Source organism: Centropristis striata, chromosome 17, assembly GCF_030273125.1.
Source record: "Centropristis striata isolate RG_2023a ecotype Rhode Island chromosome 17, C.striata_1.0, whole genome shotgun sequence".
NCBI classification, from domain to species: domain Eukaryota; kingdom Metazoa; phylum Chordata; class Actinopteri; order Perciformes; family Serranidae; genus Centropristis; species Centropristis striata.
The window spans coordinates 30,922,664-30,938,416 of NC_081533.1; the positions used below are offsets into that span (position 1 = coordinate 30,922,664).

Below are 15,753 nucleotides of genomic sequence, written 5' to 3' on the forward strand. Positions count from 1 at the left end.
CTGTCTGATTTCCTATAAGCTACAGTAGATACATGTAATGTACAAAGTAGAGGTCTAGTTGAACTTCAGAGCTGGATTGAGCCTCTGAAACATGATACAGATTAGAAGAAATATGTTGCATCACAGCTTGTTGAGCTGTTATCAAGAGATGCAAAACTTTCAGGGCCCCCTGCCCTCCACTGATGTGCTGATTATTGTTAAATGTTTCAGTCAGAATGCGGACATGAGACAGGACTGCAGTTGCACATTTGAAGCTGAAAAAAAGTCACCAAACTTCCCTAAGACTAAGCTACAAGCCACCATTCAAGTCTACAGGGTGTTGGCATTTCATAATCAAAAGAAAAGACCCTGTGTGGAGGATTATTATGCTCTTGTTTTAGTGGGACGAGACCACACAGGGCACTTGCTTGTCTTCCTTCAGCACTCTTCCAATGATGTGGTACTCCAGAGCCCTGATCGCATTCCCTGGAGTGAAGTATCCATCATCCATGTAGCGCCGGATCTCACGGGTTGAAAGGACGTAGTCCCACATGTGGACATCAGACAGCATGCCAGCGAAAGACTGTTTAATGTCAAAGCCTCCACCATAGGTATCCTGCTCCTGTAGTGATTACAAAGAGTCGAGATAAAAACGTGTATGTTGTATCATTTTTATTGTGAAATCAAAACTTCAAAAAAACTGATGGAATTATATAAGCAACATTGTTTACCTGTCCGAGGATAACACTGGGTCTACTGATTCTTGATCCACCAATGTATTTCCTAATTGAGGGCTTTCCATCTACCCACAGCTGCACCAGACCAGACGCAGATTTCCATGTGGCGCAAACAGAGTGCCACTCGTTCAGTTTGTAGTCCATTGCTCCAAATGTTGCGGAAGGTTTGCCGACATGGACCGAAAACAAATTTGTTGACGCCACCCAGAATATCAAGAAGGCATTGTGATGAGAACGTGTCGCCAGAGAGAAAAGTGAGTGGTCTCTGCGAAGGTCTGTAATGGATCTGCAGGCATTGAGAGAATAAAGAAATCAAAAAATATGATACTTTTATAATCAGAGATATGCTGCGCTATATTTTGCATTTTGCACTTCAAACACTACCTGAGACAGACAGTTACAGCACTGAAATCCTGGACTGACGTGGTCACTTTAACATTAGCTGTCTTGGTTTCCTGTGGGAAAGTCAACATTTTATCCGATAGATCTATGAAAAAAAGAAGGAAGAAAAATGGCACGTAAGACATACAAATACAAATACTTTCTACAACACACAGCAGCCCAATATTTAACAGATATGTTTTCCTCAATAAAATGAAGAGATGCTTGAGTAAGTAAGTATTTCAGATGTGGTCTGCTATTATTTTTTTCATTTTAATGTGAAAATATTTGGTTCTAATATGACAAAATGTAGTATAATGTTTTTACTTCTGTATATTAGAATTACACTAAATATATCTATCCTGTGCAGCATAAAACAAACTTCCTTGTTTGCATCATTCAAAAAAGTTAGTTCAGTTTAAGAGTTCAATAACATTCTCATATCATGAAAAGAAACAATTTGATTTATCATCACAAGCACAAAAGTTGTACTTAAGTAACTAATTTATACATACATTTTACATGTTTTTCCCCAATGCAACGATATAATTGTTTCACGTGCACATTTGCATGTAACTTTATTGTGAAAAATAATTTTCTATTCCCTCTGTTACATAAAGAATATATATTTCTTACCTTCAGGAACTGCAGCACATGTGGCCAACATCACCAGGAGAAGAAAAAATGCCATCTGATACAAACACAAATAAAAAGACACAAATTGAAATGCTACTTTAAATCTTATACATCAGATGCTGTTGTGTTGCTATTAACTACCAGTGTGCAGTGCAGTCACCTTCATTTGATCTATTTTGCATTGGACCGATCTTACCTTTGAGTCTGTGCCTGGATGTTGTGCTTAACAGTGAACAGGAGGCAATTTTTATACTGTCACTGCTTCCTGATGACAGTCGACGTATGTTGATGTGTATCAGAATCCTGTGATGGAACACTGCCATCAAAAATGACTATGACTTCCCTGACTTTTCTTTTTTTTGGACATACTAATATATGGTGGGGGGGTTTTTTGTTGCTGTTTTTGGACATAATACACTATTACCGTGATGAATTCACTATTCCAAAGAATTTTATGGCATTTTTTGGATAAACTATACTATGACCTTTTTCTGACATTTTTCAACATACTTTTGTATTTTGTAGAATTGGGGGAGGATTTAAATGAGGAAATGAAAAGAAAGTAATTTGAATTGGAAAACCTTTTACTGATTCAATGATTGGTTACATGGTTTGCTTTTTTTTTTCATGGTTGAAGATATCTATATCTTAAATATATATATATATATATATATATATATATATATATATATATATATATATATATATATATATATATATATATATATATATATTACCATGATCAATGTACTATTATAAAATGTTTTAGGCATTTTTTGACCGAATCACAAATGAAGAAATGTAGAAAAAAGGTTATGGCACTTGTCAATCCTGCAAACTTGGTATGTATTTCCTTGTTCCAGAATCTAACAGCATTATCTGCACACGCAATCTGCAATCCTTCACACGCTCTCGCATTGTATTATTCTTCCTATTACCAAAAAACTGATGCTGATTTTAGCCTATTTCCTGCTTAGTATATATTTCCTTGTTCCTTGTCCCAAACTTTTACAAGGTTAGTGAGAGAGTGTCTTCAAATTGGTTGAATAAAGAAACAGCAAGGATGTATCAGTTAAAACATTTTCATTAATTTACTGGTCTCTAATGTTTGTCATTCTTCTCATCAGAACATGCAATGACAATAAAGAAAGTCCCAGGACCTTTGTTCTGAAAAATGCCATATTTAAAAAAAGTATTTTCCCGCAGCCATACATGACATTTTCTTACAAAGAATAGGCCACAGCATCTTACAGAGATTTAATTGATCATGTGTTTGTTACCCATGTAAACCCAAGAATGCTTCAGCCATAACAAAGCATCTGTATCTGACAAGTTGGGTTGACAATGCGTTGTCTATGACAGCGCTTCAATTGTGAATGAAAAACTGGTGGAAGACCATACAAGTTAAAGTTTATTAGCGCCTACTGTACGCCATGACCACAGTAGAAAGAAATAAAACTCAAAACTAAAAAAAAATGTAACTTCATGGCGGTTTGCATACATTAACTCTGCCTGTGAAAATGCTGTCATGCTTTGTTGTAAGCAGACAGCTCCGTAGAGTTGTGTAATTGTTTTTATTTTGGTTTGATGAATGAGGAGAACTTCACTAACGAGGACCACACCAACAGATGTATGAATTTGGAACTGTTTATTGTGGAGAAGAGATGGGCTCTCTCTGACTGAGGGTAGAGGGATTGGATGGAATGGGAGATGAAGAGGCTGAGGATGGAGGAAAAGGTGGGGAAGGGTCGAGGGGATGGGGAGAGGGGTCATTGGGATGAGGGGATAGGGGTCGTAGGGATGAGAGGGTGGGGAAGAGAGGGATGAAGGGGGTGGTTGCGGATCGGAGAGCAGTGCTCTGAGAGTTTGGTGCCGTCCGGGTGGGGGAGTGGAGCCGCCACTGGCGAGCCTTAGCCCAGGAATATCCCCCAAAGAGTGCCTCAAGCCAACGGGCGTGTATGTGCGTTTCTGATGTCGGACAGGTCTTGGCGGATGTAATTGAGGTAGGTGGGAGAAGACCAGCGGCCGAGGATCTTAATCGTATGGTCGGGGATTCCTTGCCTGGAGGCAGAGGAGGCGGCTCCGACACGAAAAAAATGCCCCGAATAGTGTTGGGGGGAAATTCCAGACCTGGTTAGGATCTTGCGGAGGTGGCGGTGGAACCAGAATCGAGTGGCGACTTCGCCTGTTTCAGAGATGAACAGTCGATGGAAGGAAATGGAAGGCTGTGGGCTGCGTGAAAAGCTTTAAAGCTGTTCCAACCGATGAAAAAGGAGGAGAGGGTTCCTGGCGCTATGCTATTGAGGATGGCGTCTTGGGCGGTGGAAGCTAGGTGTTCCAGCTGCCGTATTATATGAAGATGGTGGCTGAAAACGGAGGGGCCGGAGTGGGATGAGGGTTGGAGCCTGGTGCCAGTCGTCTGAATTTCTGGAATGAGAAACGGGGAAGGGAGTCAGCTATGGCGTTTTTGGGGCCGGGAATGTGAATGGCTCAGATGATGAATTGGCATTGGGCTGAGACTAGAGTGAGCTTCCGAACGAATTGCATGACAACAAGGTTACGTGACCTCCCTTTGTTGAGGATGTCCACGACTGCTCTGTTGTCGCAGTGTATGGCGATGATCTTTTTGGACCACGAGTGCCCCCAAAGAATAGCTGCGATGACCACAGGGTACATTTCGTGTTTGGTGGAGGAGGGAGCGATTGAGAGTTCGGGTGGCCAATCGGCTGCGAATCATTTGCCACCGAGATACCCGCCGAAGCCGATGGATGGGGCTGCGTCGGTGAACAACTGGATGTCTTCGGGTTTGGTGATGTGATCGTCGTAAAAGAAAGAGATGCCGTTCCAAGATGACAGAAACTGGTGCCACATTTTTAGTTAAATTTTACATGCTTTGACTAGTGTGACTTGAGCTTGGAGGGATGGAGTGGAAGCGGCAATGGAAAGGAGGTGGGACAAGAAGGATCGACCTTGGGGGATGATACGGAGGGCATAGTTGAGGTGGCCTAGCAGTGAAAGGAGTTGGTGTTCGGTGCAATGATGGGTCAGGAGGAAGTTGGAAATGAGTAGGGCGATCCGGTCGATTTTTTCTGAGGGCAAGGATGCTTGGAACGAGACTGAGTCGAGTGTGATGCTGAGGAATTCGAGTGTTGTGCGGGGGCCTTCCGTTTTCTCTGGGGAGAGAGGAACTCTGAGTTCCTGGAATGCGGATGACAGGGTGTTGAGACCGTATGCTGGGGGGGATGAAGGAGGGGTGATAATGAGGAAGTCATCGAGGAGATGGATGACGAAAGGGAGTTTGTGGATGTTTATCAGGATCCAGCAAAGAGCTTCGGAAAGGGTGTCGAATATTTTTGGGCTGCTCCTGCATCCGAAGGTGAGACGGACTGCGAAATAGTAAGTGCCCTTCCAGAGGATGCCGAAAAGGTGCCAGTAGTCGGGGTGGATGGGGAGGACTTTGAAAGCGCTGACAATGTCTGCTTTAGATAGCCAAGCTCCTTGGCCGGCTAGGCGAATTAGGGAGATGGCGTGGTCCATTGTCGAATAATGCATCAAGAAATCTAGGCTGGGGATTAAGCTATTGATCCTTCGGATGGTAGAGCCATGGGGGGATGAGAGGTCCAGGATCAGTCTCTTTTTGCATGAATATTTTCTTGTGGCTATGCAAATGGGGTTCATTCTGGTCTAGGTGGGGAAGGGTGGGCTGGGCAATGGGCCGATCATGAAAGTGTCTTTGACTTCCTTATCTAGGAGTCTGTCGACTGTTTCGGGCTCAATTATGGCGGACTGTAGATTGCGGCATGTGAAGGAGGAATCTGGGATGACCTGCAGACCTGGGTGGAAGCCATGTGTGAGGCCTTGGGTGAGGAAGCTGACGAATTGGCGGTCTGTGTGGTTTATTAAGGCTTTGGAAAGAGTGAGGACGTTGATAGGTGTATTCAAGTACTTACACTTGGTGATATTTGTGGGATTGTGTGGGCACACTTTTCTGGCGTGGGCTCCGCCACAGAAGGAGCAGGTGTGGAGGAAGCGGCAGGATGACTGTATGCAACCTAGGTTGTTAAAGTTATTGCATACCATTCTTCCGCCCTGGAAGAGAACTGGTCTTCCTCTCCTGTCCACCCTTTTGGGGGTGTGGCCAATAGTAGGTGGCTGGGTTTTGGCTGGTTTGGGGGGTATGGAAGGTGGGGGAGCTGAGTGGGGTGGATCGAAGTGGATGGGGGTCCTTTTGTATGGAGCAGGTAGGCGAGGACCGGGGGTGGAGAGTGTGCATGCGGTGGATGGGTGGGAAGGAGCGCCACATGAGGTGCAATTGAATGAAGGGCGGCAGGCGAAGACTCTGCAGTACAGCTCGGGTCGAGGGTGCCCCAGTATGTATGTTGATTGAACTGTTGTAGGTGCCGGGCGGCTTGGGATGCGAAGAGGGTGTGGTAAGAGTAGAACCCGTTGCCCCCGAACCGCAGAGCGAGGTTGAGGATGATTGACAGGTAATCGTCTAGATCTGCCCTGCGGGCAGGAAAGGTGGTGCAGATGACCTCCCGGTACAGGGAAAAGGAGAATGCATACTCCGTCGCTGTGAGCTCTTTGGAGCGAGAGGGGAGTGGCTCTTTGAGAGCAATGGGGCCGATGGAAGTCAGCAGTTCTCTGGGAATGTGGGGATCGCATGTGTGGGGATTAAGGAGCTGAGCGAGGTCGGTGTAGTTACCCGCTAGGATCTGTTGCCTGAGTGAGTGTGGTACGGGGGAAGGACGAGTAGGAGCGGCTGGGTGCTGTGGGGGAAATGCGGTGGCTAGATTGTGGATATGGGGCTGCAGGCCGGGGCGGGGAACAACGTTGGATCCGGCTGGTGGTGGAGCTGTGGAGAAAAGGGTTTCATTATTGAGAGGATAAACAGCATGGTTAAATACATTTGGGTAATGGGGTAAGGTAGGGTAGGGAGGGGGAAAGGGGGGAGGAAAAGAAAAACTCTGGCCTGCTATACTGGGAGCGACCGGTGGAGGTGGTTGAACGGGAAGATTGGGAATGAGAGAAGAGGGAAGGGTGCTGGGATGGAGGGATGCATGTGCTCGGGATGATTGTGTAGGCGGTAAAACGGATAGAGAAAGGAGTGGCTGAATGGAGGCTGCGGGATGTCCGAAGGATGGATGGAAAGCTCCTGCTCCATGGTGAGGGTAGGTGTTGTCGGTATTCGTCTGACTTGTCATATGGTGATATGGCAAACGGAGACCAAGAGGAAGGGAACGGATGAGGCGTGCTTAAGTATACTGGAGGCTGAAATTGGGTGTGATTAAGGCGTGGTCCCCGTTCCTGAACTTAGTTCTAAAACTTCATAAGTGGAGAGGTGGTTGTTCAATGCACATTTAATCCACATGAGCTGGGATTCAGTTCTGGCATGCTTCAGAATGAATTAAAAGTTTACAGAGAGTGAAAGTTCTTATATACTTGTTTTGGCACAGTGCCAATTATTTTGGTACATTGAAGGTTGATTGACTTTGTGCTTACATGGTCAAGTTGTCAACACAGATGTAATATATCTTCAGTGTGGTCAGCTTATATGGTCAGACTGTCAACTGAAACATCTTACTCAAGTGATCAGAGGTGACACAAGTCTTGTTCCTCAAATACACAAATACCTAAGTTTAATTTTATGCTGAGTTTATGAATACATTCTGGGCAGAATTGCAAGGTCCAGTATGAATCGCTCAGGGAGCCTCATGTAAAGAGGGCAGAATAGCACCGACTGGTTGTAAAAAAGCTTATCCTTAGACCCTTATCCAAAGTCATGTTGCACAGAGCCGATCCCAACTGACAATGGGCGAGAGGCGGGGTACACCCAGGACAGACCACCAGACTAACGCAGGGCAGACACATAGAGATAGACAACCATTCATGCTCTCTCTCATACTATAATATGGTGGGGGGTTTTTTATACATATAATATATTTTTCGATATATTATGCTATTACTATGATCAATGTACTATTATCAAGCGTAAGGCATTTTTGGACCACATCACTAATGGCATTTAATTTGAGCAAATGCTGAAAATTCATTCAGAGAAGAAAACTTTGTCAAGCAAATGAAGAAATGTAGAAAAATGGTTATGGCACTTGTCAATCCTGCAGACTTGGTATGTATTTCCTTGTTCCAGAATCTAACAGCATTATCTGCACACGCAATCTGCAATCCTTCACACCCTCTCGCATTGTATTATTCTTCCTATTACCAAAAAACTGATGCTGTTTTTAGCCTATTTCCTGCTTAGTATGTATTTCCTTGTTCCTTGTCCCAAACTTTTACAAGGTCAGCGAGAGAGCGTCTTCAAACTGGTTAAATAAAGAAACAGCAAGGATGTATCAGTTAAAACATTTTCATTCATTTACCGGTCTCTGAAAGAGCTCACCCATAGTATTTTTCAACATAGTGTACTGCCCTACAAAGTCTAACTGCAGTAACTACGCAAAGAGTAAAACTGGGAAAAACTGCTTTAAAGTTTTTTTTTACACATGTTTTAACTGGCCAGCCAAATGGGTTATATGTAGATAAGTGATATGACACTTACTTCTACATGTATTGATGATGTAATTTTAATGCTTAAAAATCATGACGATTTATTTGACCTTTGACCCCAAAAATGTAGTTATTGCACTGTATTTGCAACTTTTTACAGCTATGCAAAAGGTTCTAATAGTAAAGCAAAAACAGAGTGCAGTAAGTACAATTGTTGTCTTCTTTCAGCTTGTATATTTTGTTTTGGAGTCTCCAGTTTCCCTACAGCTCTGTAACGCCTTCAGAGGTAGTAACAGAGGCCTAAAATTGGTGGGACTGTTGGAAGCAGGATCACTATGAATCGGCCATGCCGGCAAGGCGTAAAATAAGTGACGTATCATCAGAAACACACCTCCCCCTCAGTCCGACAGTCATCAAGTCATGTTCAGTAACATGCACAAGTGCGGCCGCCATCGCTGACTGTACACAAATTGTCCGCTACTTATTGCAAACAAACACAGGTCGGTAACTGCCTGAGCTACAGTATTGCTACAGTGCTAACTGTGCAGCCAATTAGCACTGTGCTTGCTTGTGATCACTATGAATACACTTAGACATTCAATAGTGCTGGCTTTTTGCCTGAGAGTATATAATAGGACCTTCAATTAAAACTTTGCAGTTTAATGTCTCAGTGTACTCTGAAATTAATGCACATTTGCAACATTTAAAATTCTTTATTGAGCATGATAGTGTTTTGAAAGTAAAAAAAAGATTCAAAATCACATTTTATGTCGGACTAAAGGACAAAAAAAAAGACACAAAATGACCAAAAAATGACACAAAATGACCAAAAAAAGACAAAAAGACTAAAAAAGACACCAAAAGACACAAAATGACTAAAAAAAGACACAAAATTACCAAAGAAAGACACAAAATGACTTACAAAGACATGAAAAGAATTAAAAAATGGACAAAATAGTCCAAGACTCCATAGAGTTAAGTTGTTAACCCACTTCTTGTTCCCTGAAAAAAGGCCTACTTGTATAATTCTGAAATGAACGTTATATTTTACCTTTTTTTACTTACCTCTGGCAGTTCACCACTTACCTTTGTACCCTTTCAAGCTGTTGATTTGCTTGATTTTCAATAAAAAACTGGAAAAATTGGGGTGTTGTAAAACTTTTGACCGGTAGTGTGTGTGTATATATATATATATATATATATATATATATATATATATACACATACACACACAGTATCTTAATGAGGATAAAATAAATGATGTGCAACGTACCATTTCCTACTGACTTCCAGTAGAGGGTGATATAGGTCCTGGATTGTTTTCATGATGAAATGAACAGAGTTCATTTGTACAGTTATTACAGATGAAAGGCATATCACATATGTTCTTTTCTTAATACTAGAACAGAGATGGAAAAGAAAGAGTTGATGTTGTATTTTATGTTCTATATAACATGATCAGGCTCAAACATTAGAAGATTGTAGATTACATTTCTTTCTTTATTCTCCCTCTTTTCGGCCCTTTAAGTGTTTTTGTATAATTTATTCTTCAACATTTTTGTTCTCTTGGCCTTGCAAAGAGGTCTACGATATACACAAAGAACAGGAGGACACTTCTGGACACTGAAGGCTTTTATGAATATGAAATTGATGTGAATAAGGTCTTTATAGTAACCAGACCTAATTCAGCAGCCTACAGAAAATTATAGACAGCACTTTCCTACGATCACTGAAACATCAAATCGGGGAAAATGTTTGAATAAAAGCTGTTGATCTCTCCGTTAGAGATGGACACACTCAAGTGGTGACACTGTCCTGGAGGCTAGTGATGGAATAAGGCCTCACACCTTTATGCTGGGTAGTCATGTACACTCATAAAAAATGCGGATTCTTTTAAGACTCTCCACGGGATATGACTGTCATTAACTTGCATTGTAGCTAAATCCGTGTCAGTTTCACGGAAATTTGAGTGATTCCGTGGCTATTCCACGGATTTTGAGTGAAGCGAATCCGTGGCTATTTCACGGATTCCTGTGAGACCAGGTTCATTTAGACATTTAGAGAAATGTTAGTGTGAGAGTGAGCAATAATAATATGTTATGTGCAATAATGCCACCAGTGTTCAGACTGGCATTTTGAGTTTGTTTAGCCTGTTAAATAGGCTCAATTTTTATTTGAATTTTATTTTATACGATATATGCAACAATACAGCCATTTAAATGGATATTATCAATAAATGACTGAACTTTCAACATCTTGCCTGTTCTTGACTGCCCTATAGAGGCCATGTTGGCATATTGTTTTCCACAGTGCTACTGCTGCTATGAAGGAATATTAAAGTTACTGCTATGCAATAAATAAAGGTCAATCTAGGTAATCTAGTAGTACCTAGTAAATAAATGATAACAAGGTTAACATAAATGAAAGACTATAGGCCTGTGCATGAGTGGATGAATTGATGGGGGGAAACAAGAGTAAAATATAACTAGAAAATTTCCTCTGGGGAAATTCTGAAAGGGCCACGGGGGCTACTGCCGGTGTGTGTACACTGTGATGAGATTCTTCAGAGATTTCAAACAATTAATACAAATAATGTTACGGCACTATATTATATACAAGGAGCACACCTACAACAAGCATTCCTCTTCAAGTATTTATGTATACAGCAACCTATGACCTTTAAACTCAAACTGTGTGTGTGTGTGTGTGTGTGTGCGTGTGTGTGAAACGTGTATCTGGAGGAGTGTGCGTGTTTATGCGCGCATTTGTGTGTGTGCGTAACCAAAATCAAATAAAGTTATGTGTGTGTGTGTGTGTGTGTGTGTGTGAGAGAGAGAGAAGCATGTGTATCTGGAGGAGTGTGCACGCTTACGCGCGCATGTGTGTGTGCGGAACAGTGACAGCAGCCAGAGGTGGACAGACTGGAATTTCTGGCCTCGAACAGAAAGCATTTTTGGCAAAACCATAACACCTATCATTGATCCAACTTCACTTTAAGCGTCCTGAGTTCTTCCTGAACAGCTACATTTGTTTTTTGTGAAGAAAAATGAAGAAATAGCTTTGTAAGAGCGATCTGGAAAAACTGTTAAATGTACACATACAAGGAGCACACGTACAACAAGCATTCCTTTTCAAGTATTTATTTATACAGCAACCTATGACCTTTAACCTCAAAATGTGTGTGTGTGTGTGTGTGTGTGTGTGTGTGTGTGTGTGTGGATCATACGCTTGCTGTGGTCCTGCTACAGACACTTCTGCTGTCATTTTATTTTTTAATGCTAATATGACAATTACCATTAGCCCTATTCCTTCTATTATTACTGCTACTTTTACTATAATTTCTTTAACCGCTGTCATTTGATTTTATCTACCAGCACAACATCTAGCATCATTAGTCACAGACATGACACAGACATGGGTCAGTGCTATTACTGTTACTGTCATTCTTCATCTCCATCTGCACCTGTTTAGACTAACCTACCCCTAATATATTCATCATTTAATTAATGTTGCTAATTTTTGTCTGTACTGTTTTAGTGTTGTTTATTATAACTGCCATTGTTGTTTTTATTATTGTTCTTATTTGTAATTGTTTTATTGTTGTTTATTATTACTACCATTGCTGTTTTATTATTCATTCATTCATTACCATTATTATTGTTTTATTTTTAATTGTTTATTGTAAGGTGACCTTGGGAGTCCTGAAAGGCGGCTATAAATAAAATGCATTATTATTATTATTATTATTATTATTATTATTATTATTATTTTTATTATTATTATTATTATTATTATTATTATTATTAATAATAATAATAATAATAATAATAATAATAATAATAATAATATCTTTTTCTTCTCCCTCTCCCCTCTCACACTCTATCTACAATATATTCTACTCTGTTGATCTGTTCTGTATAGTGACATCTATTGCATGTCTGTCCGTCCTGGGAGGGGGATCCCTCCTCTGTTGCTCTCCCTGAGGTTTCTTTCTTTTTACCTGTTAAAGGTTGTTTTAAGGAGCTTTTCCTTCTAAGGTCTAGGTACAGGGGGTTTTGCACCCTCTACAGTCTTTAAAGTCCTTTGAGGCACATCTGTAATTTGTGATTATGGGCTATATAAATTGAATTGAATTGAATTGAATTGAATTGAATTGAACTGAATTTAATTTAATTTAATTTAATTTAATTTAATTTAATTTAATCGAATCGAATCGAATCGAATCGAATCAAACTGAACTGAACTGAACTGAACTGAACTGAATTGGATTGAATGGAATTGGATTAAATTGAATTGAATTGAATTGAATTGATCTGAATTAAATTGAATTGAATTGAATTGAATTGAATTGAATTAAACACTATGGGAGATATCGTACAATATATAGACATGACCTTTATAACTTTTGCTGAGTCTCTCAATATTGTTTTTATTGTGACATGCCTATAATTTATTGCTTCTAAACCTAATCTACACATGCAACATGAAATTATACTCATGGGAAATATTAGTTTGAATCTGATCCAAATATGTCCCAATCATTAACTAGTGCAGGTAACTGCAGGAAAATGGATTTTGAAGACATGAGTTTTATTTAAAGTAGTGCAGGCAGAGCTGGCAGGACAGAACTTTTTATTTTTTATTTTTATTTAACCTTTATTTAACCAGGAAAGTCTTATTGAGATTAAAAATCTCTTTTACAAAAGAGTCCTGGCCAAGACAGGCAGCAGCACAGTTAGTTACAGACAATCATTTAAAAACAACAGAGAACATAAAAATAGAGTCACAGTCAGAACATCATCAAACAAAGCATGTACAGACAGAAGAGCCAGCTTCAACATCATGAAGTAAGGACTTAAACATGTTTAGAGAAACCAGCTCCTTAAGTTTTAGCGCATTTTGCAGCTGGTTCCATGAAAAAGGAGCAGCATAACTAAAATACGGACTCTAGGCACAGACAGTAAAAACAAGTCCTCAGAGCGGAACTGATACTTTCCTAACAATGGATCTCAGCACAAAACTAAAATAAAAGCCAAACTGAGGAGAAGATGCAGGCAACCTGGTCTCACAGAAATCTGTAAAATAGCCACGGATTTCGCTTAACTCAAAATCCGTGGAATAGCCACGGAATTGCTCAAATTTCCGTGAAACTGACACGGATTTCGCTACAATGCAAGTTAATGACAGTCATATCCCGTGGCCATCCCATTGATATTTGTTCCTATTGGTTTGTTCCAAGTCACATGACTTTCAAGGTCCCGGCGGTCAGAACAAAAAACATGGCGGACAGACTCTCGTTTTTAGTGAAAAATCAATATTTTGACTTAGTTTCTGCATAAAAATGGATTTTGATCACATTTGTAGCGAGAAATATATGTTTTATTTTCTAAATATTCACTCAGTGAATGTACATAATCACTTTGTATGTTGGAATAGCCACGGGATATGACTAACTTGCATTGTAGCGAAATCCGTGTCAGTTTCACGGAAATTTGAGCGAATCCGTGGCTATTCCACGGATTTTGAGTTAAGCGAAATCCGTGGCTATTTCACGGATTTCTGTGAGACCAGGTTGGATGCAGGGCAGGTTGAGAGTAACAGGTGAGGGGAATGAGGTAACGAGGCAGGCAAGTAGCTGATAGGCAGGCTGAATCTAATGAAACAAAGGAGGGAAGCGGTCAAACTCAAACAGGAAAAACTAAAAACAATCCAATACTGGGAAAACAAAAGCCTCATGATAACTGAAACATAAAAACTGACTGAACATAATGAAATAAGACAACTTGGAAAAGCAAATTCAACTCAACAGTTTGAAACTAGGCTAATGATTCTACTAGAATCATTAGCATCTGCCTATATGCAGTGGTGGAAGAAGTATTAGGATCCCTTACTTAAGTAAAAGTACTAATAAAACACTGTGAAATTACTCCACTACAAGTAAAAGTCCTGCATTCAAAACTTACTGAAGTAAAAGTACAAAAGTATCAGCACCAAAATGTGCTTAAAGTATCAAAAGTAAAAGTACTCATTATGCAGAATGAACCCACTCAGATTGTTTTATATGTTCTAAATATATTATTATTATTATTATATTTATATATATATTATATATTATATTTATTTACTTATTATTAAGATTATTTGTATTGATGCATTTATATAAGTAGAATTTTACTGTTGTCCAGATAGGACTAATGTTAACTACTTAATACACTGTTATGTTTTATAAATGTGTAATCATATTAAATATATGGTGTTTTTTCATGTTGAATCTGAAAAGTAACTAAAGCTGTCAGCTAAATATAGTGGAGTAAAAAGTACAATATTTGCCTCTAAATGTAGTGGAGTAGAAGTATAAAGTTGCATAAAATGGAAATACTCAAGTAAAGTACACTGTGAAAAATAATCTGTTTAATTTAGGGAAAAATACCGGCAGCTGTGGTTGCCAGAACCTCACCGTAAAAATTACAGTGAGTGGGTTTTCTATTCTAAATTTAAAAGTAAATATCAGCAAAAAATGTCATTTAGACTGAATAATCCTGTTATTTTTTAGAGTTATTGTGTCATTCATTCACACATCATGGTATTTCTCCATAAATTTTGCATGAAAATGTTATATTTTTACAGCAAAACTGTGTGTTTCTTCCAGTTTATGACAGTAAAAGTAAAAGTTTTGTGCTATTCTTTGATTTACAGTAATTAAAAGTGTCTAATACGGTGATATACAATTTTTCATTTTATGCCCTATTTCTGATGTATTTGACAGTGTTTTACTGTTATTTCTACAAACATTTTTTACAGTGTACAAGTACCTCAAGATTGGACTTAAGTACAGTATTTGAGTAAATGTACTTAGTTACTTCCCACCACTGCCTATATGTACCCACTGTGTGTAAAATCACTCATTTGGGGTTCTCCAGTTGACCTCAGACCAAGGTTATAATAGTTTTGGATTTTTCATTAGTTTTAGTTTTAATTTCGTTGTGAATTTTTGTTTTGAAATTCAGTTAGTTTTAGTTAGTTTTTAGAGTGAGTTTTCTAGTTTTAGTTTAGTTTTTATTTTTTGAAAATGCTTAGTTTTAGTTTAGTTTTTATTAGTTTTAGTGTTAGTTTTAGTTTTTTTGTAATGGGCTATGTGTTGGGTGCGAGATTCAAAGTGGTCATAATAAATTTTGCCTTTATTTCCTTTGGTTTATCCATCTCAGCCCCAATAAGGTTATTAACTGTTTTGAATTTTGGTTCTAGTGTAAACATCCCAGTCTCAGTAAACATATTCACCATGTGTTGCATGTTCAAATAGAAACACTGAATTATGAATGAAAAAAGTTGACAAAAACGAAAACGAAGGACATTTCCACAATAATTTTAGTTAGTTTTAGTTAGTTTTGTAACCACAAAATACAGTTTCAGTTAGTTATCGTTTTTTTAAAAACTCTAGTTTTTATTTCTATTTCAGTTAACGAAAATGTTTTTTCAATTCTAGTTTTCGTTATTTCGTTAGTTTTCGTTA

The 15,753-nt window shown here is 39.3% G+C and overlaps 1 protein-coding gene and 1 pseudogene across 1 annotated transcript; both read right to left on the reverse strand.

The window, feature by feature from the left end:
- Positions 1-376: 376 nt before the first annotated feature.
- On the reverse strand, positions 377-1,997 carry LOC131989273 (C-reactive protein-like). Its single transcript, XM_059354464.1, has 5 exons — positions 1,930-1,997; positions 1,734-1,788; positions 1,101-1,203; positions 711-1,002; positions 377-601 (listed from the first exon to the last, which is right to left on the reverse strand). Exons 2-5 carry the CDS (start codon positions 1,786-1,788, stop codon positions 377-379), a joined length of 675 nt encoding a protein of 224 aa, XP_059210447.1. The 5' UTR covers positions 1,930-1,997.
- A 2,085-nt stretch (positions 1,998-4,082) lies between these two features.
- Positions 4,083-5,411, reverse strand: LOC131989274 (uncharacterized; annotated as a pseudogene).
- Positions 5,412-15,753: the final 10,342 nt, after the last annotated feature.

Excerpts from the sequence above, each read along its gene's own strand:
- LOC131989273 (XM_059354464.1), bottom strand. The coding sequence starts at position 1,788 with ATGGCATTTTTTCTTCTCCTGGTGATGTTGGCCACATGTGCTGCAGTT. Across the intron at positions 1,003-1,100 it reads GCTGTAACTGTCTGTCTCAG|ATCCATTACAGACCTTCGCA; the intron begins GTAGTGTTTGAA and ends CAATGCCTGCAG. Across the intron at positions 602-710 it reads CCAGTGTTATCCTCGGACAG|GAGCAGGATACCTATGGTGG; the intron begins GTAAACAATGTT and ends TAATCACTACAG.